Raw genomic sequence first — 27,073 nt, 5'->3', positions numbered from 1 at the left:
AGAAAGAAGTTCTTATGATACTTCATATTAAAAAAGCAGGATTCCTAACTTAATTTCATTCTGCAAGTTAAGAATTTAAGACACACAACCATAGTTGTAAAGGTATAATTATTGAGCCAATGTGGTGCTTAATTAACTTGTAGAAAATTTAAGATAAACTTGTCTTTAGCTTTCCTAAACAATCTTACTTCTTTTCTCCATCCTATTTATATTTGCTATTTCTTTCTCAAGATATGATGGTAAATAATAACCAGCTGTATAGAAGCAAAAGCATAAATAATTATCAGTTTTGTTAAGGATGTAAAGCACAATATTTATAAGAAATAATGAGATACATAATCCTGCTTTTATAAGTTTTATATAATCAATTGATTCTGATTGAATGCTTTCATTAAGTTTTGTCAAATTCCTTAATTTATAGCAGCCAAAATATAATTTGATTTTTTTTATTCTTTGTATCATGAACAATTGTGTATCTCTGTCTTAATCACCATTTATAGCAAAAATAAGCTTCTCTGATTAGGGAAGAGAGAGGTACTAATTTGTGGGTATAACAGTAAGTCATACCCACCAATAAGAGTTGGTTTAATACTATGTGAAATACTGGTAGGTCCTTCTCTAGGACCTAGGCACTGTTTAGCCATAGGCTTTCAATAATGGTGCCAGGTATGGGTTTCATCTTGTGGAGCAGGCCTTAAATCTAATCAGAAAATGATTGGCTACTCACATGACATTTGTGCCATGATTGCAAGTATTGCAGGCCAGTTATTATTGTGGCTTGCAGGAGTCACAGCTGGGTAGTCCTGATAATCACTGTTCTCCTCTGGTGTCATGCATCGTGTACCTTCCAGTGCTATGAAAACTAGCTGGTAGAGATGAGGCTTCAAGGTGAGCACCAGCTTGACTTTTCCATGTTCTATAACTCCAATTTGTGATATCTGCAGCAACAGGTTCTTACTATCAAGTTCTTCAGGGAAACCAAGAGCATTGATAATAGCCTGTAATGTCTGGGGTCTTTGGAGCCGCATTGGCTAACAATTCCAAAAGTAATAACCCACACCTAGCACTAGGCTTTTTATTTGTAAGGATATGATGTCTAGCAGTGGAATTGCTGCTCTGTTACAGAGTAATTCTTTTTAAAATCTTTATATGTGTGTATGTATATATTTTAAGAAGTAGTAGATTTCCTATGACTTTGTTGAAATAGCGTTAGTGTTGTTCTCCTTCTCTATATTCCCTCCTTTACCCTATTCTTCCATCCCTCACCCCATTAATCCCTTCCTGTTCATTATCCCCCACTATTCTTTTATGCCGCGGTGCTCTATACTTTCTCTCTTTATATCTTCTCAGCCCTAAATGGGATATCTACATCACACTGCTTCCTCCCAAAACTCAGGGACCACTGTGGAAGAGAGAACAGAAAGACAGCAAGAGCTAGAGGCAGTGGATAACTAAACGGAAACCGTTTCCAAGACACAGCAGGATGGCTGCACACATGAACTCACAGTGCGCACAAGACATGTGTGAGCTCAAGCCAGGCCACATCCCAGCAGGGAGACAGTGGAGGTGGGCAAAAAGGCCCATCCCTAGCTAAGGAGTTTTCTTGACAACCAATAGCTGCCAGGAAAGTCAGTTTCCTTTAAGGTGTGTCCCCTGGTAGGTTAACTACATCCCAATGAAAGGCCACAAATCGAATATTATATGGACAGCACAAACTGTACTTGATGGGAATGACCAACAACCAAAAGAGGAAACATTTTGATGGGCACATGGAAGAGGAAGATTTGGGAGGATTGGGGGGAATAAGATCAAAACCCATTGTATGAAATTCTCAAAGAATTACTAAAAATTTCATCTTTAACAAGCTTCCTTTTTATTAATAATTCTACTTAGCAATTTGCTTACAAAATTACTGAAAATTTAATGTTATACTTTCATGATCTGACACAGGCCCATGCTATTGCACTGGCACTAAATTCTTGAATTCTCTTTCAAATACCTTATAAAGTGCTGAAAATGATAAGCAACAAGAATTGAGCTCCTAAGTTTTTTGTTTTCCCTTACTGCTGTATACAGACTGTAGCTTTCCTTGAGTCTATATTAAAAAGCATCCAATATTAGCTCTAGGTGGGGATAATAAAGTCCGAGGTACAAAAATAACAGGCTGAAAATCTAGTCAGGGACAGGCTCTGCTCCCAGAGTCAATAATTTCCTGCTGTTTTATGGAAAAGGCTATTTGTTCATGATCTATTTCCTGTTTTCCTGGATGTTCTGCCTTTTCCCAAGGCAGCCGGAGCAGCTGTGTAGCCAGCTCCCTTGCCATGATCAGGAAAGACAGAAATCAATAGGAGAAAGGGGTAAGTGAAGGTTCCTGAGCCAGCTCCAATCTCTACCCACCTGTGGACTTAAGGAGCTTTTCAATGAATGGGTTTGTTTTTAAAAAAACAAAAGCAGAAGGATTTTGTATTTAGTAGTGGGAATGGGTGGATTTTGGAACAAGAGAATAGGTGACTTAGGACCACTGATCCAAATTTAATAACATCTACCAAAGTCTTGCTTCATCTCACCAGCTTTGGGCTCTATGTCACCAGCCAGCAGCCCTCTGGGAGCATCTGTTCCCAAAGTGCAGTTAGACGAGAGGCAGGCATCTACAAACTACCACAGTGTGCTCCAAATCTCTCTGTGCTTAGCTCCTCTGCTGAGTCACTTGCCTGGAGTATGAATTGTTATTGTTAATTCTGCATCAATCAAATTCAAATTACCAACTTGTAATTCAAAATGGTAATTCCTTTCTCTAAATTCTCCTCCACACCCTCCTCCCAGTTCAGAATTTCCATAATGTGTTTTAGAACAGGGCTTCTATTCAAATTTAAAGGAGGATTCTACACATGATCTTAACCAAAAGACCCAGAAGTGATTGCAATTTAAAATCAAAATGCTAGAAATAACAGGATGGTGACTGCTACTGCTGAGAACAGGGGAATGACCTATTTTTTTCCTGTGCCATTACAATTCTTTGCCAATTCTCTTGTAAACACACACTCAGAGAAAGACTTACTTCCCCCAAGCTATGCACAAGAAAATGTGTAAGAAAAAGATAGTCATTTTAAATTTACTAAAAAATAAAATATTTAAAACAATGCGTCATTATAAGCTTTATGTGCTCTATCTTCAAATCCCCAGGGCCTTCTAACTGGAATTTGTAATTGAAGAGCCATTAATAGCCCAATTATGATTGTACTGTAAATCCTGAAAACAAACAATTCAGTGCAACTCACGGGATGATTCCACAAAAGTGATTCAGAGAGCAGATTCAAACGTTAGCAGAACGGAAGCTAGTTAGAAAGCTAGGGAGCAAAATCCAAATGCACACGTTATTATTGGTTTAGACATGCATTCAAAGAGCTTGCATGTGCAAGTAGTGTAAGTAGATACCTAATGGGGAATATGAAAGCATTGATATGAATAAGATTAAAGAATACAGAGCAGAGACCTATTAGTTTCCTGCTCTTACAATTATGTTAAGAACCATTCACACGCAGCCATGTTGGAGATGAACTTGGTGACATGAGGCTTTGGGAGGCTATACAGAGCTTAATCACGTTTCTTCCACGCACAGCCATGTTGGAGATGAACTTGGTGACATGAGTGAGGCTTTGGGCAGCTACAGAGCCTAATCACTTTTCTTCCTGCGGCATCCATCCCTGCGGAATCTGAAAGATGTTTTGACCATGAAGAGGCTGACTGCAAGGCTCATTGAGAAGGAACCTTATCTGTACGTACAACAATGGCTGGTAGAGGGGAGAACTTATTCTCTGGCAGAGACAACTTCACATGTGCCTTCTGTTGGCTTTTCAAAGGCTGCGTTTTGATTATAGTAAATTTATTTAGGAATAGGAAAGAATGTTTTCTAAAGCAGGAAGTAATTTTAAATGACACTCAACATTCTTAGGACTCATGAGTTCGACACACACCTTAACCAACGCTACTTTTCTATTTTCTTACTACTAAGATTATCTAGAAGGCAAACACTTTAGTCTCTGGATACCGAAAAGGCATACAGTAGCCTCCTCCATCCATAAGGAACGTGTTTTAAAGCCCCCACCAGATGCCAGAAACTCCTGAGAATATTGAAGTACTTAACAACTATACTCGGACATAGATATATACATGTGCATGTTGCATTTATTTTACCATAGATCTTAGCAATTTCAGCATATGGTTTACTTTTCCCTTTCACTTAAAGGGAGCACCATTCCACTCCAACTTTGGGGACATCGTTAAGGAAAATAAGGATTACTTGGACTTGGGTGCTGCAGTATCCTGACAATCAACCTTAAAATGCTGCCAAGTGATATTAATGACTAGGTAGCAGCAACAGTGTGGACACAGAGACAAAGGCGTGATTCAGGTCCTGGGCAGGATATAGATGAATGGTATGAGATTTCATCACAAGGTTTAGGAGAGTAAGTAATTTACAATGTATGAATTATGTCTGGAATCTTCCAGTTCATTCAGATAATGCAGCTGAAACTATGGAACAGATTAGTGCAGGTGAGGAAGGATGTCTACATTCTGATGCCAGGAGCTCTATCAGTATTTCCTCTGCTCTGTGAAAGCAGAAAATGAGATATACAGGTAGATGCCAAGTCTGAGGTACCTTGTCTTGCATGACACTGTTGCTCCTCAGGAGGACTGTTTCTGGTGATTTGGGGCTTTCAGGTTCTTGGCTGTGATGCCGTTGAGACTACCCTTTCATGTGTCCTTTACCAATAGACAGCACCTTCTCTTTACACCCACTCACAGCATACCTTATGCAGACAACAACCAAACGGAAGGCTTCTAACAAGCACGGCGGATACCACTGACTGTATATGCAATGTTAATCACATTACCCCCTCACCACCCATCAATTTCCACATCCCTCAAGGAGAGCTGGTTCAAACCCCTCTGTCTATATGAGCTTGGTTCATTTAAGGTGATATCATTTGTGCCAGACATTGGGCCACTGCATTTTCCAGTGTGATCAAAGAGATGGATAAATCCTTCTGAATTTGCTTCCTCCTACAGAGGTGATTAAGAGAGATAGTCATCTCCTTCTGAAGAGTCTGGTGTCATGATGTATCCTAGGAAAGAACCACAGACCTCTTCTTGAGGCCTGAGAAGGAAATCACCCCAAAAGTAACAAAGAAGGGGCAGAAAGAACCTGGATCTCTGGTTTGGGCCAATCTCGGACACTCCTGCTCTGTGACATGACTTTCCCTCACTGGGTGGCACCAGCCCTTGAAGATAGGCTTCATTTCCTTGCCAGTTGTCTTGGGTATCCATTGCTACTGCACAAACTGCCCCAGCATTCAGAAGCTCAATACAATGACATTTCTTTCTTCATTGCTTTGTGGTAGGCCTGGAAACCAGGCACATGTATTTGGGTGACTGTGGGGTAAGATCTCCCACAAGAGATATATCATGAGGCTGGGGACTCACATGCAGGCTCTACCAGCAAGATATCTTCCTCTCCACATTGACTCAGTGAGGCTGCTGGCAGGATTTATTCTTGTGTTCAGTGGACGCAGGGCTTCAGTTCTTTGTCCAAAGTAGCTTGCCTATGGCAGCCAGGTCTCTCCAGAAGGAAGGAATAAGGGATGTCCAAGATTAAAGCCATAGCCATCCTCTATGTTCATTTTGGAAGTGACAAGAGTCTCCCTACTACTTTGTCACATTCTCTTCATTGGGAATCACTGGGGCCAGGAAAGGAGATTAATAAGTAGGACATTACTAAGGACCATTCTAGAGGTATTCACTACATCTGAAGGACTAGCTCCAAGTAAAGAAAAAATAAGCAAGCAGAAATTGGTGTACTAAACTCTGCTGAGATGGTCAATCTTTCTTAAGTAAAATAGACAAGGTCTTTTATGACCGTGGACTCACTGAGGATATCCTAAGGTACAACTAGGATGGTGTTCATGAATTCTCTCTACTTTCAAGTGATTTTCACTTTAATGAAGCTGAATGGAAGAGTGGTTTCTACTACATTAAGCATCAAGTTGCAAAATGAACAAAAATGTAAGACAACAGCCTCCAGCTACCTGAGGCACATACCAGATACATGGAAAATAGTAACTGAAAGGGTGAGCACATAGAAACAACAAGAAAACCTCAAGCTAGAAGGCTGGCAGTGTTGTTCCTAGATAGCAGGGTGCACACAGAGAGTGCTATCTGTCTGACACTCTGGAATGTACAGAGTTCATATGCATCTGGATCTAGGCTGGGATCATCTAATTTGGGTTAGAGAACAGGCAATGATAGAGGGGTCCTTAAAGCAGAACTCATACATTAACATATGGCTACTTTCTCTTGCTTCTGGAGCCCTTGATTCCAAATACATTCAAAAGTCCCAAATCTGTGTGAGAGCAAACACATGGATACTGTCTTTTCATTTTCCCCATTACAGGTTAGTGTGGTTTCATGGCCATAGATCAAATATTTATAAAGGCTAAGGAGGAAGTGAGGGAAAAGCTGAAACAGAAAGATAGAATGGGAGCTATCAAGACACAGGACAGAGTTAGAGAACCTATCTCGTGTCTTCCCATTGCCTCCCCACATCTGCATACCCATCCATCACCTACTAGCTTTGGAAATGTTCTCAAGCTTAGGATGGGCAGTTGAGCTTACTGTTTCCAAGAAAGACTAACACCTAAGTGATATATACCTCTGTTACACAAATCACAGAGGGTGGTCTAAAGTCAAAGGTGTCCCATAGATGATTTCAGCACAATGAGAGAAAAGAGCAGGGGACAGACAAAGCGAGAGAGGGTCTGAGACACGATAGTGAGAAAGTTCATTGCATTACTCAAGGCATTCGAGCTCAGTTCTCTATGGTGGCAGAGCTAGGGGAAAGTCCGCATGAGACCTTGTACATGAAGGACCATTAAGCCCTCAGAGATTCTCAAGGGAAATTCCCAGTGAGGGTAGGGTAATTCCTTTAAAAGGAATGAAGTTTTGAGAACTGAAAGCAGGAGAAGATACAGAAGAGCTTGAAGCTAGCATGACGATGTCTCTACTGAGCATTCATGTAGCTCCCAAAAGCCAGAAGTCTGATTGGGAGAGCAGGTGAGAAGCATATGATATGGACATAAATTAATACCAGACATTTTATACGCTCACCACTTTTGCCTTTCTTGAGACAGGTAGGAGGAGTAACTAGATATCTGCTTTATGGAAAGAAACAGAAAAATACAAAGGTTTTGTTTTCTCTCATTTTTTGAATCCCAAATCAAAGAAGGCAAGTTGTAGTCTGCCTGGTTGGGCAAGTGATCCCAGTTTTCAATGTCATAAACATTAGGCAGACCAGTTTTGCTAATTAAGCTCTGCATTGGATGCCTGAGATTCTGGTGCACATACAGTCAGGAGAGAGGCGTGACCTCAGGCTTCCTCCAAAGGGTTGGACTGAATTGAAGGCCAAGGCTGACTGAACAAAGTGGCATTTGTTGACTCTCATCTAATGGATTCTGGGGCCTCTATCATGGTCTATTCTTCACTCTGTTATGTGAATCTCGGTGGGTAAGGAAGGGTGGAGGAAAGGTGATTTATGATGTGGAGGGCTAAGGAAATGCCATCCTTGTAGAAGGAATCTCAAAGTCAGATGGCAGTGACTAAAGGATGAGAAGTTGAGCCACAAGGCCAGAAGAAATCAAGTCTGATGCTTTACTCCACACCCTTCAGACCGCCTAGGAAGTCTCAGGGCAGGCTGGGGAATGTCTTCATAGTGCCACCAATGAAGGAGGAAGTTCTGTAAGGGCTTCTGTAAGCTCATCCCAGATCCTGTCTGCCTAAAGCCTCAACCTGCCTGCTGGATGTGTCTGAAGAAAAGCAAGCAGGGGAGAGGACCTGGGTTTTTACCTGGCTCTCCCACCCTTTGTAGAACACTCCACTGCAGATCTTGTGGGTGTTCTTTCTTGACAACATGAACTCTACTGTGCTCATCAGCTATTCCTGTCCACTTGTCTCCACAAGGAGATGTGAATCAGGAAAATAATCACGGAAGTGGCCTCTGAAATCATTGTGTGCCTTGGTGTGAGGGGGCCGAGAATACCCCTCTCTTCAGAGATGCCACCATAGCTAGCATTTCACTGACTGGTGTCTAGTCGATTTTTTAAAAGATTTATTTTTATATGTATGAGTAGTTGACTTGCATGCTGATATATGCACCATGTGCTTGCCTGGTGTCCATGGAGGTCAGAAGAAGGTATCAGATAGTTGTGAGCCACTGTGTAGGTGCTAGAAACTGGATCCTCTACAAGAGCAAGATTGCTTTTAACCATCGAGTCATCTCTCTAGCATCTCTAGTTGATTCTTTTTTATTTCCTTCTTTGTTTTTCAAGACAGGGTTTCTTAATGTCATCTTGTCTGTCCTTGAACTAGTTCTATAGATCAGGCTGGCCTGGCACTCACAGAGATCTACCTGCCTCTACCGCCTGAGTGCTGGGAATAAATGTGTGCACTGCCACCAGCTGGTGCTAGTTGATTATTAATTATCAAATACCTTATAACAACTAATTCATATGAAGAAGTATGTGCAACATAAAGAAGATGAAAATAATTGGTGCGCACAAGAACTATTTGTGGAGAAAGGTAAACTGAGTCACCATTACTTTGGCTAAAGAAAGGAGGTAAGATAGGGAGCCGGCAATTGCCATTTCCAAAGTTAGAAAGAGGAAAATGCGATGGTGGAAGAGCACACACTTCCTATGGAGCACAGTTATACAGAGGGTGGCAGTTGGGCTGGTTCGGAGTGACACTGCTCCACTGGAGTACATGGGCTGTGATGTAGGCTGCACTGTCACAGGCCTGGCATGAAGGTGATGCCTTCCAATCATGCATAGCATGTTAGTCTCTTATCCATCTCAAAGGGGAAATGCTATACATATTTATTAACATTTATTGAAAGAATCCCAAGAGGCTCTGAGTGTAGATGATGCAGGCGCAATAGAACTCTAATTCTGGCTATGACTAGACAGAAGCTGCTTCCTCTCTGGGTTTCTCAGTTTTTTTTTACTACAGAGAAGCATTCCAGTGCCTGCCCATTGGCCACGAGTTTCACAGTTGACTTACAAGTGGTGTCCTCCCAGTTCCTGAGCACTGACTGCCCTGATACACATCCATAGCCATCCTGAGAGAGCCTCAGCAGAACGGCAAAGTTTGTTCTGCCGGTGGCTGTTGCTCTCTGAACACATTCTGAGGAAACTCCCAACCCCAAGAGCATCAGCTCCTCCCTAAATGTATACCCACAAGCACATCTTCAGCTAAAGTCTCACAGAAGTAGAAACAACCGCACTGTTCTTCCAGGCCACTGTGTGCTATTCACAGTGCCTTCGCTCTGAAGCTAGATGCATTGCATTGAGCATTGGGAAAGAAATTTGGAAAGGAAAGAAAGGTACAGATGTCCAAAAGCAAGAAGGGAATGTCTGGAAACAGATTTAAATCAGTAGTGACCGGAAAGACAGATGGGTCAACACACAGCTGGAATGGAAACAAGAGGCACGTACGTTTGGGTCTCAGCTCTGAGGTCTCGGAACCAGCGCCTTCCCCAGGAAAGGTGACAGGCTCTGTCACATCTGTGTCAGGAGGAGGGTAGGGTGGGGGCGGGGGGAGCACTAACTGGGGTGGGCCCCGGGCTGTGCCTCTGGGAGGCTTTTGTGGCACCTGACGTCCAACACCTACATGGAATCAATAGGAAGGATTCAAAGTTAAGCCAAAGGATGTCCTGTCTTTTAACCATTGCTATTGCTCCCCAGATGCGAAACCAGTCACACTCAACACCACAGCCCACAACACTCTGCCCCAAACCAGCCATATGCAACACCAAAATCTAACAACAAAGCAGACACATACAACATCAAATTTTATACCAAAGTGGTCACGCCCAACACCAAATCTAACACTAAACAAATTATATCTAATACCAAGTCAAATACTAAAGCAACCACATTCAATTTCAAATCCAGCCTCAGTCTGCACCAAACCAGCCACACCCAATGCCAAATCCCAGTTCACGCTACATCAAGCCAATCATACCCCTTATCAAAGTCACTCACGCAACAGTACACCATAGCCAACCATCCCCATGCTTAAACATTTCATGTACGTAGTGTTCAGCTACAATTTGGAAAGATTTGCTTAGTTGGCGGCCATTTGTCTCTTTTAGGCACAATTCCATAAATTTCCTGAAACAACTCAGGAAAGCCTGGAAGGCAGCGCAGTCATGTTGAAATGAGACTATTCCTCCCATTGGCCTTTTCCATGCTCACCGATTTCATTCACCTACTATTAACAGACAGTCCAGTGACTTGGGTTATCTCTTAGCCCCACCTCACTATCAACGTCTTTCATTTTTTTAGGACCAAAGTCTTCAAATTTTTTTTGAAATGGGATCCAGGTTACAGAAAGTGTTCGGGGTTCTCAGATACCTAGATTTTACTGCTGAGTTTTGTGGGGTGCTGTCAACATCCTCTAAACTCATGGGTTCTTCTGAATGGGAGGGGAGTTCAGCTTCTCACTGCCAACAAGACCTTGTCTACCAGTTCCTGCCCTTAAAGGGTAACATTACTGTTTAGTAATAAAGGTTTCTGGCTTTCCTGTATCCACAAAGAAGTTACAGATCAGTTAGGAGGAAGAATGGAAAACTGCCTCTATCCATGTCTTCTCTTTGCACCATCAGTGAAGGGATGTTAGTATAGTTCTTAGTTCTAGATACCTACTTTACATCTCTGCTGGCATCTATGGGCACCAGCTGATCTCATGCCCAGCATGAGTCTCAGGTTATTGCATTTATCTGTTTATTTACTTATTTATTGTATATGTGAGTGTTCACACACATATACACGCACATGGATCAGGGCATGAGTGTCATGTGGATATCAGAGGACAACCTGTTGGAGTGCTCTCCTTCTACATGTGGGTTCCAAGAGTCAAACACAGGGAGCTAGGCTTGGTGGTAGGAACCTTATTTCTGCTCTGTCTCTCCAGTCCTTGTTTTTCATTCTGATATTATATTCCCCTGGGAAATGTAATGAACTGACATAAAATGCAGGTTATTATTTCTTAGGATAATTGATTCTTAGGCTGTGAAATGCCAGGCATTAAAAATAAAGTACTGTCAGCAAAAATGCTGACAAACAGCCAAGTCACCCTTATTAAAATTTCAGAACTTGACAATGTAACCAATTATCTTGGGGAGTATTGTTCCTTTGGGGCCACAGACACATTGTCAATAGAGAAGCAATGGGATGCCTGAGTCAATGATGGGCACGGTTGCTTCATGGCTTCAGCCAGGGCTCTGATGCTTTTTTAACCATGGGAATCTCAATAATGGGAACAAGTAAATCCAACGCTTCAATTTTTAATCCCTCCTTTACAAGGGCTAGTCGTATTGTTACTACAGTGAAACAGCAGATACTGAAAGATTTTAAAATAAAACGAGCCTCCTAAAGTTCATGGACCTAGAAATCAAGCCATTAGCATCTTCCCCCACCCCATGATCTCCAGCATATGAGGGTGGGATATAATGATTTCACAGGTTATTCCTTGCTTATAGGTGTCAGGACTCCAGCCTAGTTCTTTTGAGTTTTCTTACTCTCAACATGGTGGCTTTGCTAAATGCATAAACTGTATATACATGGGGGTTATTTTCAAATAGGAAATTACAGGTTGATCTCCAAGTGCTCAGAGACAGATGTGTTTTGGATTTCAGATTTTTCTAATTTTAGAGCATTTGCATATACATGATGAGGTATCTTGGGGATGGAACTCAAATCTAAATATGAAATTCATTTATAATTCATATACACCTTATATAAAGAAGCTGAAGGTAATTTCATGTAATTTTTAAATAATTTTGTTCATGAAACCAAGCTCCATGGTGCAGGATTTTCCACTTGCAACATCATGTTGATGCTCAAACACTTTCAGATTTTGAAGAATTTCAGATTTCAGACATCCAAATTAAGAATGCAAAGCCTGTACATACCATAAGGAGTCTAAGATGTCTTTCAAATGACAAACACTTTCTAAACAGCCTCTACAGACATCCTTCAGAGACACCTGCCATAGCCACTCACACCACGAGCTCCATCATCACTCTCTCCTGGGGTCCTGGGTTCTCTAACCACAAGCCACTCTTCCTACTATCCTCGCCTCCTCGACGCCTTTCTCCATATAAATAAGATAGGGGAATTCAGAGCTAATCATTTCCAGACTTTCTTTCTTTAGCATACATGCTTTCTGGGTTAATGTAATTAACAAAGAGTCCACTGGCCAGGGTTAACAACAGTGCTAATGAATGACCTGTGTTAAAGCAGGCATCCCAGAGACATGCACACAGCAGGCCACACTCACTTACCCATTGTGCTCTTCCTGTTCTCTTCTTTATCCTCCATGCGATTGGGAACCACAGGACTTGGTGGTGGTGGCTGCGGTGGAGGAGGAGCTGGTGCCCGCCTCTTCTTCTTCTGTAGATCAGCCTGTGAGCTGAGTGAGGTCTAGGAAACACAATGAAGGATGAAAAGGATTAGTTCATCTGTATGAGGTCATACACATTTGCAACACGCCCTTCAGGAGCAGGCTCTGTGTGACATTGCCAGGAAAGGAATGCTGTGTAGCACTGACTGTCCAGGTCTGCTTCTCTTGAGCAGGCCTAGAATACCTGGTGTGGTCCTGAGGTGGCAGAGAGATGTTTTTCAGTTCCCACGTTTGTACAAACAGTGCCCATTTTTTTTAGGCATTTCTAGAGAATTATATGAGTGAAAAAAAATGACCCCTTGTCCTTCCTAAAGTATCAGAGATAACTTATTCATTTGTAGGAGTGACCAGTGTGGCTCAAGGCTCAGGTCCCTTTCCACCTCTTCATGTGGACATCCCAGGACCAGCGTGAGCCACATTGTGCCCACTCTGCATCTAGCCCCACAGTGAAGCATTTATGTATAGGTTCCTTAGACCAAGATATGGGGGATCAGTCTCATATCCAGAACAGAAGAAACCCTGCTCTGGCTCAGAGATGCGACAATGAAATTCTAACACTGTCTATCAGCAGCTTGGGCAGGTTTCACAGTTGAAAGTAGAAAACGTTTTTGTCTGTAACCCACTGACTACAGTTCTTTGCTCCTGAAGGGCTCTATTCTCTTTCCTCCCTCCTTGCAAGCAAAGTTATCATTAGTTCATTCTCACTTGATTGGAATTCATTAAGAGGAAGGGCCTAGGTGCAGAGGATGACGTCACTCTTATGCCTTCAGTTGTTCATAGCCAAGTCCTGACCAAACATTACTAGACCTTTCCAGGGCTGGAGCCTGATTACACTGCCACCCTCTAGTGCCTTAGGCCCACCGTGGGTGCTCTTTGATTTAGTAATTCAAGCATGCTTCGTGACTACTAGAATATAGTATCTATACAGCAACATGCTACAAAAACTAACCCCCTTTTATTGACTAGAAGTGTGTGTGTGTGTCTGCAAAACATGTATAAATTTTATCAGTAATATACTTTTATTGCAAAAAGTTTAAAATGTATATAGAAACAAAAAGGAGAAAAAAATAATTTTGTTCAGATAAAGTGCTAACAGTTGACATATCTTTTCTAATCTCTAGTTTTCTCTTTTTAACGTGGTTTATGATGCATAGTATACTTGTAATATATCACGATAATCTCCTATGATTTCAAATAGGAGATTCGCATAAAAAGTGGGCCAAACATAAACTCACGACAGCCCTTCAAAGCCTAGTTGTCAGGGGGTCTTGGTTACCACCTCCACTTCAACAGCACCCACAGCAAACACCTTCCCTTAGAGGAAGCCACTAGTTCAGTGGTGCAGAGGAAGGCTCCTATGCTGCTTTGCCTTGCATGTGGTAGAGTCCTGCCTTTCTGCTCCAGAAGATGAGGACTTAGTTCTTACACACGTGGGAGGAAGTTAACTTTTCTTCTACATTATACCCCTGAAACTTCAATCTTCATCTAGTTTCTAGCGACTCAGTACTCCGTCCTTACCAACAGGTTCAGTTTCTGTTACCTGAACTCAACTGTAGTCTGAAATTCTTAAGCAGAAAACAAGCAGTTCTTAAGGTTTCCTCTGGGCCCGGCTCTGATGACAAAGCTCACACTGTCCTATTGCCTCCTGCCTGGGACAACTGGCTTGCTACCTAACTCTCTTTTCCTAGCTGAGCTTCCTGAAAATCAACTTTTTTTCTACTCTGTTGATCCCCTGTTTACGGAACAAATTCTACATGAAGAAGACTGTTGAGATTTTGAATCTAAAAGCATCTTTATCCTATTACATTGTACATGGATACAGAGGAGAATAACCAATTGCAAAATACTAGAAACTTAAGGCTGACCACTCTCAGACTGCTTCTGTGCCCACTGGATGCAAACATCACTGGGGCTCAGTCTTCCCCTGCTTTTGGCTTCCCTGCTGCTGACCTGGAGGGTCCCCTCCACTCTGTGTCCCAATATTCTGTGCACTTTTCATCCTTTCCTGAGGCATTTCTATTCTCGAAACCTGCAGAATTCTCCAGTTGCACCTTTCAGCTTTCCCTTACTTTCATTTTCCCTGTTTTTCCTCTCTGAATTTCAGTGGGTTGAGTACGACAGATTGTGAAGCAATTTGCCTATTTTTCTCTAGTGTTCTTGCCTTCCTCTTGGTAATTTCCTCTACTTGATTGCCCAGCTCTTTGAGTGTTAAAGTATGCTATGGCATATGTAATTTCCAAGATTTCTACTTATTTTAAAATCAGCATTGTGGTCTTCCTTCTTGGTTATAGTTTTTTTTTTTCATTTTTCTCCTTGACAGCAGTATGTCTATAGTATTTTTATTTTTGTTATTTTAAAGTACATGCTGCATTTTCCTATAAGTCTCCCCTACCTCTTCCTCCCTCTCTCCCCTTCCCCACCTCTGTCTGTCCCTGATAATTTCATTTTAACCTGTCTTCATATATCTGTGCTCCTTGGCTGACTGCTTACACTATCTTGTTTTGGAGGGGAAAGTCTATTCACACACTTACAAGATCCCCTAGAGTATCTGGGCCAAAATCTGGTCAGTTGACAGGAAAGAGCCCCACATAGCCACCTGTACAGGGTTCTCTCCTAAGTCAGCCCTTCCCACATAGAATGGTTCTCAGGCATCCTTGCTAAAGGTGCACTCTCAGGGTACAAAGAGGAACAGGATGAGAAGGCCCCAAGCCTCCCTTGCAGCACATGGAGCTCCGACTTAGCCATGTCTGATGTCTGGAGCCATCTTTCAGAAGCTGGAAGTATGGCTGTCTGGGAGAAAGGGTCACATGGTGTTCCTGCTCAGATATGCAACAGTCAGGCACCCGCTCATTCTGTACTCTTGGGTGCAGTGGAGTCTACCCCAGATTCTGTAGCCTAGTGGAGTTCTGGGCCAGCCTGATATCAGTCCTATCCCTAGGAGTCAATATTTAGCTGTTCTCACCAGGCTAGGCGTTTACCACAGGGCCTCCTGAAAACCGCTATTGTTTCAATTCCTATTATTGAAAACTATTTAAGAAATAATTTTTGCTAATTTTAAAGGGGTTTTAAAGGGAGAGACATTGATTTGCTTTATAAACCATATCTCCCTTTATTTTCAAGTTTACTGAAGTATAATTGATAAGTAAACATTACATACAAACTGATGATTTGATACATGCATACATTATGAAACAATCATAAACTACTTAACAAATCTAAACTCTCACATGCTTACTGTTTTCTATGTTCATATTCTCTTTTCCCCTCCCTCCATCCTCTTATCTTGTATGTAAAAATTCCAGCATTTTCTCAAGTGCCTGTAACTCAGCTGGAGAGACGAGCCATATGAAACTGAGGCCCTTTGCCTTTAGTCGAATATTAAGAATGTTTGCCTTGATTATTACAAACTGCGTTTCTTAGAGCACTCTCGTTTCTTTGCCCAACATTTATTTTGTCCTTTCTTCTTCTGAATTTTCATTAAGTCCATTTATTTATGTTTGACTTCTCAAGATGTGGAGTTCAGAGTGAAGACAACAGAGTCCGGAATTACTTATTCCAATTTCAAAATCCTTTGCAGCGACGAGACGGAGGGGCTATGAAGCCCTGGGCCTTGTTCTATACAAGCGATGACTTAGCATCCATCTGCAGCCTGAAAAGCTCTAACGAGACTTCCTGTGATCAGCTAGGCGCAGCAGCACCCAGGCCACTCAAGGGAGAGCGGGCTCATGAACATGAATAAGAAAGCCAATTCACTTCAAGTACCTCATCCCTTCCCCCAAGCCAGCATGGCTCAGATCTCCCTAGGGAGGAGAACAAAAGAATCAGAAGGCCTCCAGCTCTGCAGATTTTAAGAAGGCTTGCGTAGGCAGGGACTGGCTCTGTCCTCGGTTACAGGAGAGCTCTTAGGGAGCTGATGTCATTTAGATGTGGGCAGATGGCAGGAACTGAAGAATAAAAATCAAAGGCTGGCTGCTCCGGCGCTCAGAGACTTGGTGGCAATCCACCAGTGGAGGCTGGTACAGGAGGCACCATCGGGAGTCAGCACCAACTTACGGGTTATCCATCAGAGGATGAGAAGAGTGGGAAGGGCATGCGATGCTTTGGCTTTCTGTATAGGTTTGCACGCTTGAAAGGTTTTGGTCATAGCTGACTGGGAGTAAGGAAAGAAGTGATGTATTTCTGATATCTGTTATTTCTATGCTCATATTCTCTTTCCCCTCTCCCTCTACCCTCTTATATGTACAATTTCCAGCATTTTCTTAAGTGATTGCTACTCCGCTGGACAGATGAGTCATATGGAACTAAGACCCCTGGACTTTAGTCGAATATTAAAAATGTTTGTCTCGATTTTTACATACTGCATTTCTTAGAACACTCTCAAGTTTCTTGAAGAAATGATGGAGACCTACAGCCCAAAGTCAGAGACCTGCAGTACCACAGACAAACACCAGAGGGAGGAAGACATTACAAGCTTCTTGAACAAAAAGAAATTCACAGACACTCTATCTGGTAATACAATCAGGTTGGGCCAGAGAAGATACAAACACAGACAAAGCTTGAAATGTTCCAAGCTCTGCAGATGGACTTACTACCCTGATTGACCTATAAAATGTTTATGCTCTAAAGTCTGGGACAATGAGCAGTTTTGGATTTTTTGTTTGTTTGTTGTGATTTGTTTTTTTTCCCAAATTACAATTTATAGTAACAAATAAAAATAACAACTTATTAAAAAGCCAGAAAACTGTTTCCTGAGAAAAACAACAAATTAAATCTCTAGAAAGCGGGCCCAAAAATATGGAGATTGATGACCTTAAAAAACTAGAAGTAACTATCTTAGTAGAGTTTGACAAGTTATAAGAGGACAGAGAGATAGATGAACATGCAACATAATGAAAATTGTATGTGAACAAGTTCAAGGATCAACTCAAAGACAAAAGCTGGGAAAGAGAGAGGGAGAGAGAGAGAACGAGCGAGCGCTGGAGCAACCAACGCTGAAAGGCCACTGTAAGGGTTAGTAAACCTGATCAAGCAGAAAAAAGGTTTTGCAAATTTAACATGCCACTAGAAATGACCAAGTGAAGGGGCTTCCTAAGGAAGAAGGAAGATGAGGGTTCTCTCTGAGACTGCGTCACAGGGAGCAATGGATGCATGACAGAAGTCCCAGAAAGAGAAGAAAGAGAAGAAAGGGGAAAGGGTAGCACATATGTGGAGAAGTCATCAAAATCATCCTATCTAAAAATTCAGGGAGATCCAAGGATTCAAACTGAAATGAACCCAAACCACACTAAGGACACCTGGAGACAAGGAAGGTATTCAAAGGCAAAGGCAAAAAGAATAAGTCCAAAGCAGCAAGAAGGGACTGTTAAATGTTGCACTCGAGCATGAGGTTATAGCTTGTTTCTCAGAAGAAACTGTGGAGGCCAGAAGTGATGGGGGGGGGGGTATATTCGGAGTTGTGAGGGAAAACAGAATGTCAACCAAGAACACTCTGGCAAAACTATCTGCTAAAAACAGAGATCTTTACCAACAATAACTGCCCACACTAATGTCACCGAGTTTTCTTTGTATATTTTCTTCATATAATTTTATAATTCAGGACTTATACTTCTAGGCTTTAAAAGCCATGTTGAGCTAATGTTTGTGCACGGGGTAAGAGAAAAGTCCAATTTCATTCTTCTACAAATGAGCGCTCGGTTTTTCCAACACAATTTATTGAAGAAGCTCTTACTCATTGGTGGCTTTGCTGAAAGTCAGGCGACTACACACTGGTGAGTATATTTCCGACCTATCTCATTTGCCACTCATCTATTTTTATGTGATCTTCTGCTGCTGTGATTACAGTAGCTTAATAACACATTATATTGTATGTTGAAATCATGGAGTATTTTCTCCGGCTGTTTGTTTCATTGGTTTTTACTCAAGGGGTTTGGCTTATTTGGGGGTCTTTTTGCAGTTTCATGTGAACCATAAGATTGTTTCTTCAGCCTGTATGAAAAACAACTTTGGAATTTTGACTGGATTGAACCTGTAGATTGCTTTGGGTGTTATGGATAAATTAATAACACTAATACTTTTAATATTTAAACAATGAATATCGTTTCATTTATTTGAGTCTTGTTCAGTTTTTATTACCAATGCTTTGTACTTTTGCACTCTTTGGTTAAATTTATAAGATCCTAAAAGCCAAAAAAAAATATAGTTGCATTGTGAAACCCTACCTTAAACAAACAAAACCAGGTTTTTTTTTTGTTGTTTCATATAACAACAAATATACGAAAACTGGTCAATAATGCAAATCATCACAGAAATGGCAACTAAAACCACAATACTCACCACACCTTTTACAATGGTTATTACTTTGAAAGATAAGAGAAGCTGGAGAGGATATAGAAAAAAGCAGTATTGCTCACTACTAGAAGAAACTTGAGTTAGTAGTCATTCCCAAGAAAGAGCATGTAGGCTCATGAAATATGAACTACATGACCAAGGTAGTCCCATTCGAGGTACATTTGCTAAGGAAGGGGCATAAGTGAGCTGAAGGGCTATCTGCTCTCTCAGGTTACTCACAAGAGCCAATACAGAGATAATCTACATGTCTGCCAGTGTACAAACATAGAAAGAAGCTGTAGAATACATAGGAGGAGAGAATACAGAGGAGGAGAGAAAGGGAGGGTTTAATCAAAAGATGCCATTTTTCGGCTAAACTGGAATAAATTTTCTTGTTGCCTGGTGGTAACCATGGTTCCTAACACTCTAGTGTACATTACCAAATTACTTAGAAAATAGATGATTAATATTTTTCACCCCCAAAAAGACAAATTGTTGAGGTAACAAGTAAATTGATTAGCTTAACTATTTCTACAATGTATCAAGGATAACACAGCACGAATAAACACACACAATTGTTATTTATTTAAAATAATCAAATCTTCAAACCGAGGAAGGAATGAAGACCTTGCCAGAAAACAAAAGCTGAGGGCACTCATCATCACCAGACCTCCACTAAAAGATTGTTGAAAGTGCCTTCTTACTTGAGCTGAAAGAATACTAGCTGGATAGTGAGTTTTGTGAGTCTACTGGGGATGTTTGAGTGGTATTTTTGTGTTAAAAATCTGTGGTGTCTGGTCATCTGAGATTAAGAATCACCTGTAATTAACAAGAGATTATCACAACTAGAGTAAAATCTTTGTTTTATGGGGACAACTGATTCTGGTCAGCCGAGGCTCAGAAATCAGATGCAATTAAATGGAGGCCAGCATCACTGAGGTGAAATCTTCTGGGAGCATTTCTTCAGGGTCAGCACATAGAAGCTGTGGGGGGACGAGGCTGTAACACATGCTGCCAGCTGAACCTGGTGTAAGTATCACCAAGGTGGTTCTGGTTTTGAAGGCATAAAGGGGTCATGGAGAGCAGCTAAGGGTTGCCAAGGTAAGCGGCCAGGAAAGACAGTGGGAGGAAGCACAGCTTCAATCTCAGCAGGTTCCCTAGAGCTCATGGAGAGAGGTTGACGTTTCACATCACATAGCAGAGTCAAGTCCCTGAAGAGAGACCAGGAGAAGCTACCAGTGAAGGTACAGCCCAGTTGCAGAGACCCCAGAATTTTGCAGATAGCAATACCATGGGACAACTGCCAAAGGACATCAGCAGCAATGGAGGGAAGCCAGCCTGAGACATGTTTCTGCCTTGAGTTCCAGCCCTGATTTCCTTGTGATGTGGATGTGGAAATAAAATAAAGCTTTTGCTCCCAAGAATTCTTTGGAAATGGTGTTTTATCCCAGCAATTGAAATCCTACCTATAAGACAGTAAGCCACTAGAGAGGGAGAGATAGTAAGGAATTGTAGTTACCGTGAAAGTAGACAATGGGGATACTGGGGGTGGAAGGCCGCAGCAGAAAGGGACGAGGGGCTATAGCAGAATGGGGAGGGAAAAGTTAACACAAAGGAGGGCATATAGAAAACCATATGAAAACCTACAATTTTACAATGCAATTTAAAAGTATATGTAGAAGGATAATGGAATACATGTAGTGAAAAGAAAGAGGCAAAACCAGGAATAAAATAATCAAGTGAGGATGGGGGAACAGGGTTTGGGGAAGAAGAGAAAATAGTGGGTAGATTAGCCAAAATTAAAGATATATGACATCACACTTTGTAGTCACTAGTAAGCTAATTCCAAAATATAACTTAAAAGGGGATGGGTCTGAATGGAATAACCCTGTATAGGTGGATAATACCACTTCCAAAAGACTTAGATTAATGAAAAATCACACTGTAAGGCCTGAGGTATCTTCCTAGAAGTTACTGGTAAGGGAAGCCCTAGAGTTCTCCGAAAAAACAAAGGCTATTGCCATTGCTCTTACTGTAAGTACTCTATTGATAAGGCTCTATTGCGGAAGACAATGAAAAAAGAAATAAATCTCCAACTGATCTCAAAACACACATGCTAGCCAACTTTCACAGTGTCGGGGAGTGGGAGACAACAATGGTCTTACTCAATACCGACCTATCAGGCACGATGTGCCCACTAGTACTATAGTGGCATTGACTTATTGGTTAACTAATCACATGATTGGATTTGAGGCCTGTCCCAGAAAAGACAATGTGTGATACACATAATTCTGATAAGAAACGCCCACAGCCGAGGTAGTAATAGGCCCTAGAGTAAAAACAGCTACTGTTATTTTGGTAAGTAGCCATGCTGTTAAATTGTCCTGTAAATATTCATGTTTATATTAATAGACCTGGGCTGCTCTCAACTTCTCAACTTCAGCCTTTGTCAGAGAATATTTTGTTGTTGCTGTTGCAGCGGACAGTAGTCAAGGCTTAGTGGTATAGACAGTCCAAGTACTAAGAAGAGATGACTGAGTTCTCTGTTCTGAATATGACATATTTCTCAACGTACCCCCCAATCACCCACAAGGCACAGGGAACAAGAAAGAAGGGGCAGAAAGAATCTAAGAGCAGGAGGATGGGAAGAAGTGCTTCGAAATGCAAACTTCTGGACTCAACAAGTCTACCACACTCAGAAACCTACACCAGCCACACAAGGCCTGCACATGGTCACACGAGCAGCCCAACTAAAATCTGGGAACTGACAGTGGAAGTGCTGTGTGGCCCCATTCTTTACTCAGAAGTTATTGGCAGTTGATAGCTGCCAGAGGGAAGAAAAGAATTCGTCTTCCTCTTTAATGTATGGCCACTGGTAGGTTTCCCATGCCCCAGTGGATGGCCCCACGCCCATGAACATATGGACAGCACTAATTGGACTTAGCAGGTTATCAACAAAACAAAACATGAGGTTGGGAGCAGGCCATGTTGGATGAGAGGAGTTGAAGGACGGAAATGAGGGAATAAGTGATAATTTTTCATTGTATACACGTACAAAATTCTCAAGAATAGGAAATACTAATATAAAAACAATGCAGTAATTATGAAAAACGTATGTTAGCTCCTCAAATAATTAAAATAGAATTTCTATATAATCCATGATCTTATTTTTGTATATACATTTGTATATACAAATAAGACTGAAGTAGGATTTGCAATAAATATGTGCATATCCATATTCGTTGTATCATTGTTCCAAATAGCCCAAGAGTCATGCGCAACCTAAATTTCTGATGATTATTAAATATATTATGCAAAGTATGTTCAGCCTCAAGAAATAAGAAACTATAAAGCATGTTACAATATGGGTAAGCCTTTGGAAAATTCTGTTAAGTGAAACATGTCAGTCACAAAATGATAATGCATGATTCCATTCACATGGGATTCATGTAACAGCCAAAACCCTAAGTCATGGAAGTAGAATAGTAGTTGTCGGGGGTATAGGGAATAGGGAAAGAGAGAGATGAAGTAGTTAGAAAGTATAGCTATCTAACATGAAACAGTTTGAGAGATCTGTCCAGGGAGCAGATACAAAGCTACAAAGATTTATCGTTTTCTATTTTTATATGCATGCACCTGCTTGTCTGTATATGCATGATGTTCACGAAGGTACCTGAGGAAGCCAGAAAAGGGTGTAGGATCTACTGGAACTGGAGTTACTTATAGGCAGCTACAGCTACCTGATGTAGGTGCTAGAAATTGATGGTGGGTCCTCACTAATGCACACTTAAGGGTGATGAAGATTCTACTTTCGTGGTTTTGTTTTTATCACATTAATACTATAAAGAACCTTTGTTAGATGCTTAGCTCACACTGAGTTTGTAAAATGCCACCAGCATGTTTTCAAATGAATGGACAGCAAACCTTGCAATGTTTCTGCAGAGATCAACTATGGTACAGTATTCTAACTTCTAAGGCCTGCATGGCATTGCTGTTATGGTGAGTCAGCACCCTGGAGCAGCAACTTGCCTCGTACCCAATTAGTGGGATATTTGTAGGCAAGACTGTTTGGTCTTTGGCAGCAATTCTGTTTTCCACCCACTGAAGTTGTTGCTGCTAACATTGAAAGCCATAAAGCCTTTTGGCCATAAACTTCATCGTCTAGGCTTAACCTAACCCATTCATTAACTGTGGTTATTCAACACCGTGGGTTTTCATATCTACATTACTTTCTAACCCACACATCCTAATATTTATTCCTTTTCTTATGTTTTTGTCTTGAAATTTGGGTCCCTCTCTGTAGCTTGGGTTGCCTGGAACTCAGTATATATGAATATTCCTTATTATCCTCCTGCATCAACCTTCTGAATACTTGGATGACAGAGATGATCAACTACATCCTGCTTCTCAAACACTTCTTCAAATACAGTGAGACTTTGGTACAAGCCATTATTTTATTAACCTCTTCAATTAATCAGCAAGCAAGAAGCGGCTGAGTCGTTGTTTCTGTGACTGACTCCACAATAGATCCAATGATACATACAATCTCCAACCTCAACATGTTCAAGGCTAGTGGAGGACGGGTAATTCTGTAAGGTTTATACCATCTCCTGGGATGGAAATGCTACTGCCCTGAACTGTGATTTGGGGGTCTCTGTTTTCTTTTTTTTACCCCTGTAGTCCACACTGGTTAACGGAGGTCTCTACGCTCCCAGTGATGTCTGTATAGTGGTATGTTCTAGAATTTTGCTGCCCATCCGCAGTAGGTTGGAATTAATTAGGAGGGAAGGGGGAAACAATTCAGGCTTACCCGATTTGGAAAAGCAATTTCACCTGCTGAAAGACAGCCACTGCTCCCTCCTCATTACGGATCAGGAGAAGCATTAACATCCGGAGCCCCTGCCAAAGCTGCCTCACGCCACCACTGAAATGCTTCCGCAGAGCCAATCTTTCCCACTCAGCCAGCACTTGTGGAACAGCAGGTGCCTTCCAGCCACAGGACCACTCATAGTAAGCTAATTAAGACAGCGTGCTCGCAAAGGGCTTGGCAGAGTCTGAGGCTCTCCAGTGAAGATAAGTCCTAATGGGCAAGAGCGCTTTCCCGAAGATTTTGGAGATTTACCATGCTCAAACAAAGGCTTTCAGCAGAAAGGTTTATAGACTTCAAGAAAACACGAACAATGGCACCCACAAACACTTATTAGACATTTATTGGAGTTGTCGAGTGTCTCTCAGAGGACCACCCAAAGACCCTTTCTGAAGAGATAGTTACTCTAACTCTAAAAACATTCATCATTATTGTGTGTACAGGGTTCTGTGACACGTGTAGAGGCGTGAGGGTGCCATGCAAACAGTGGAGCTGTTTCTCTTTCCAGGGTTCGGGGGCGCAAATTCAGGTCATCAGGCTTGGGTCACAGTGTTTTTAACTGCTGATCCGTCTCACCAGCCCTTCTCTTTCATTTACAGAGAACAGAAACGGAGGCTTATGGAAGATAAACTCACCCTTGCTTATACAGCTAACAAAGGGCAATGCTGGCATTCAGCCTTTAAAGGACACAGACTTCTTTGGCTATTTCTTTATATTGTCTACCTGGCCAGGGGCGAGTGGCTCAGGGTCAAATACCTGAAGCTTGAATGAAAATTTGTCTTCCAGTGATATTGCAAGCTATTATAACCCACTAGAGTTCTTTTTTATGCTATTTTTTAATTATGATTTTTAAATTTATGTGCACTCGTATTTAACCTGCATGTATGTCTATATGAAGATATCAGATCCACACACACTTGGATTACAAAGAGTTTTCAGCTGCCACGTGGGTGCTGGGAATTGACCTGGGTCCTCTGGAAGAGCAGCCAGTACTCTTAACTGCTAAGCCATCTCTAGCCATTCCCACTAGAGTTCTTAATGTCCCATATGGTAAACATCTGCTGAATAGACACCATATAAACCAGTTTGTACTTGAAAATGTTGCTTTAGAAACACTTAAAAAACTTTAATACTCTCATTAGGGTATTCTTTTTGTTTGTTCTTCTCTTATATATCTTGATGGCAATTTCTCCTCCCTTTACTCCTCTCCAACCCCCCTTCCACATGTCTCATTCCCCCAGCTCCATTGTTTCTTTTTCCCTTCAGAAAAGAGCAGGCCTCAGAGGGATATCAACCAAACATAGCATAATGAGATGCAATAAGACTAGTAATAAACACCATAGCAAGGCTGGGTGAAGCAACCCATTAGGAGGAAGAGAATACCAAGAGCAGGTGAGTCAGAGACATCTCCACTCCCACGGTTAGGAGTCCCACAGGAACAACAAGCTGAACAATCATAACATATATGCAGAGAATTGAGTGCAGACCCATGCAGGCTCTGGGACTGCCACTACAGTCTCTGGGAGCCTCATGAGCCCTGCTTAGTTAATTCTGTGGGCTGTTGTTCTCCTGGGGTCCCTGGCCCCTCTGCTCCTACAGTCCTTCCTCTCCCTCTTCTTAGGGTTCCCTGAGCTCTACCTTCATTAGGGCACTCTTTGAGGAACACAGACTACAAACACCAGTTCAGTTGTTCTGTGGAGCTTGCTTCTGTTCTCTTTCCTCTCTGGAACCAGAAACTGGAGCATCTTGTCAGAAAATGAATGTTTTACATCTTCCCACCAAGCTCATGCTGAAAACCTCAGCCCTGACATGATGGATGGTATTAGGCTGGTATGCTGTGGGGACTGTAGGGATGGTAGGTTGTGCTGGTAGAACCTGTATCGACTGCATCAGAAACCGTATAAAGTTTCAGACCCCGGACTGTCTACCAGTTAAGGACACAGCAAAAATACAGATGTTAGACAATCAGGAAGGGGTCCCTCATCAGATACCAGGTCCGAAGCCCCTGGCACTCAGCCTTTCTAGCTCACACCTTCCAGAATTATGAGAAATGTCTGTGGTCTAGGTAAATTTGCTATGGCAGCCTAGAGAGCATTGGGCTGCTCAGTGATAGAAAGCACTGTTCCCTTGGGCCTCTTTGGTTACTTAGTTTCTTAATCTCATTGTGTCAATTATATGTAGCACCAGACTCAAGTTCCAAAAGCATCTCAGGGGGAGCAGAAGTTAATTAAAAGATGATAAATATGGCTTCTCGCTATGAGACACACAGCGTCACGCTTCTCACCTTGGCCCCTTGCAACTTTGCTAGGGTATGATATTTTATAGGAACTTCATACAAGATGAGTAAATGAGCACATGGTGCCTTCTGTGAGTCTGGATAGCTTTCATCTCTACACAGGTATCGTGGTTTGAATGAGAATTACCCCCATAGGCTCGCAGATTTGAATGCTTAGTCCCGAGAGAGTGGCAGGCACTATGTGAAAGGATTAGGAGAAGTAGCCTTGTTGGAGGATGCCTGTTACTGGAGGTGGGCTTTGAGGTTGTCAAAAGCCCACGTTAGGCCCAGAAGCTCTTCCTTCCTGTTGTCTGCAGGCCCAGATGTAGAACTCTCAGCTACTTCTCTAGTCCCATGCCTGTTTGCATGCCACCATGCTTCTTACCACGATAATGGTCTAAACTTCTGAAACTGTAAGCTGGTCTCAATTAAATGCTTTCTCTTATAAGAGTTGCCTTGCTCATGGTGTCTCTTCACAGCAATATGATATTAAGACAGCAATTACATGTGCATTCTTAAGGAGGATGGAAACATCCCTTTGAGTCTCATGTTTGACATAGCTTTGAAGAACAATGGACCTAAGGGGACACAAACGTTGTGAAGTAGAAGGAACATCATCATATATCCATTTATGTGTTTTCTTATCATTTTATCTATTCATCCATCTGGCCATTCATCCATGCACAAATGTGCTTAGTGCCAAGAAAAACCCAAAGAAGAAGAAGAAAACAGTGAATTTCCTTCTAAAATAGTTTGAATCCACAGACTCAATGTAATGGTGGTTTTTAGGGGCAGATAGGAGAGGGACATGATATATGGTTGATAAGTCTAGTTTCATTTATGCAAGATGAAAAGGGCTGGAGATGCTATCATACTTGCACCTGTGGTCACTAACACTATACCATGTGCATGAGGACTTAATATGGGGAGAAATATCTTTTAAAATAAAATTGACTTTAAATGTGACCCAATTTGCCAAATTGAAAGGTTGTATGAGTTTTAATCTTCAACAAGTGTTGGCGCCCATTCTTGCTTTTATAAGAATAAATGAAAAGCATTATACAGATAATGACCATTGGGATTAGCAA

The 27,073-nt window shown here is 41.7% G+C and overlaps 1 protein-coding gene across 5 annotated transcripts in view; it reads right to left on the bottom strand.

Moving 5' to 3' along the window:
* Positions 1 to 27,073, bottom strand: part of Cobl (cordon-bleu WH2 repeat protein) — a 222,498-nt gene that overhangs the window by 58,526 nt on the left and 136,899 nt on the right. For 3 of the 5 annotated variants that reach the window (XM_041669022.1, XM_041669024.1, XM_041669023.1), the window contains 2 exons: positions 12,398 to 12,536; positions 9,546 to 9,716 (listed from right to left, as the gene is read on the bottom strand). In XM_041669022.1, the coding sequence (XP_041524956.1) occupies positions 9,546 to 9,716; positions 12,398 to 12,536 (310 nt within the window). The remainder of the gene's footprint in view (positions 1 to 9,545; positions 9,717 to 12,397; positions 12,537 to 27,073) is intronic. The other 2 variants (XM_041669025.1, XM_041669026.1) reach the window with 1 other exon arrangement.

This window comes from Microtus oregoni, unplaced genomic scaffold, assembly GCF_018167655.1.
Source record: "Microtus oregoni isolate MIOR12 unplaced genomic scaffold, Mior012 000019F_ref0000042, whole genome shotgun sequence".
Classification (NCBI taxonomy): domain Eukaryota; kingdom Metazoa; phylum Chordata; class Mammalia; order Rodentia; family Cricetidae; genus Microtus; species Microtus oregoni.
Note: the sequence above shows the minus strand (reverse complement) of the source record. Positions and strands in the feature narration are given on the sequence as shown.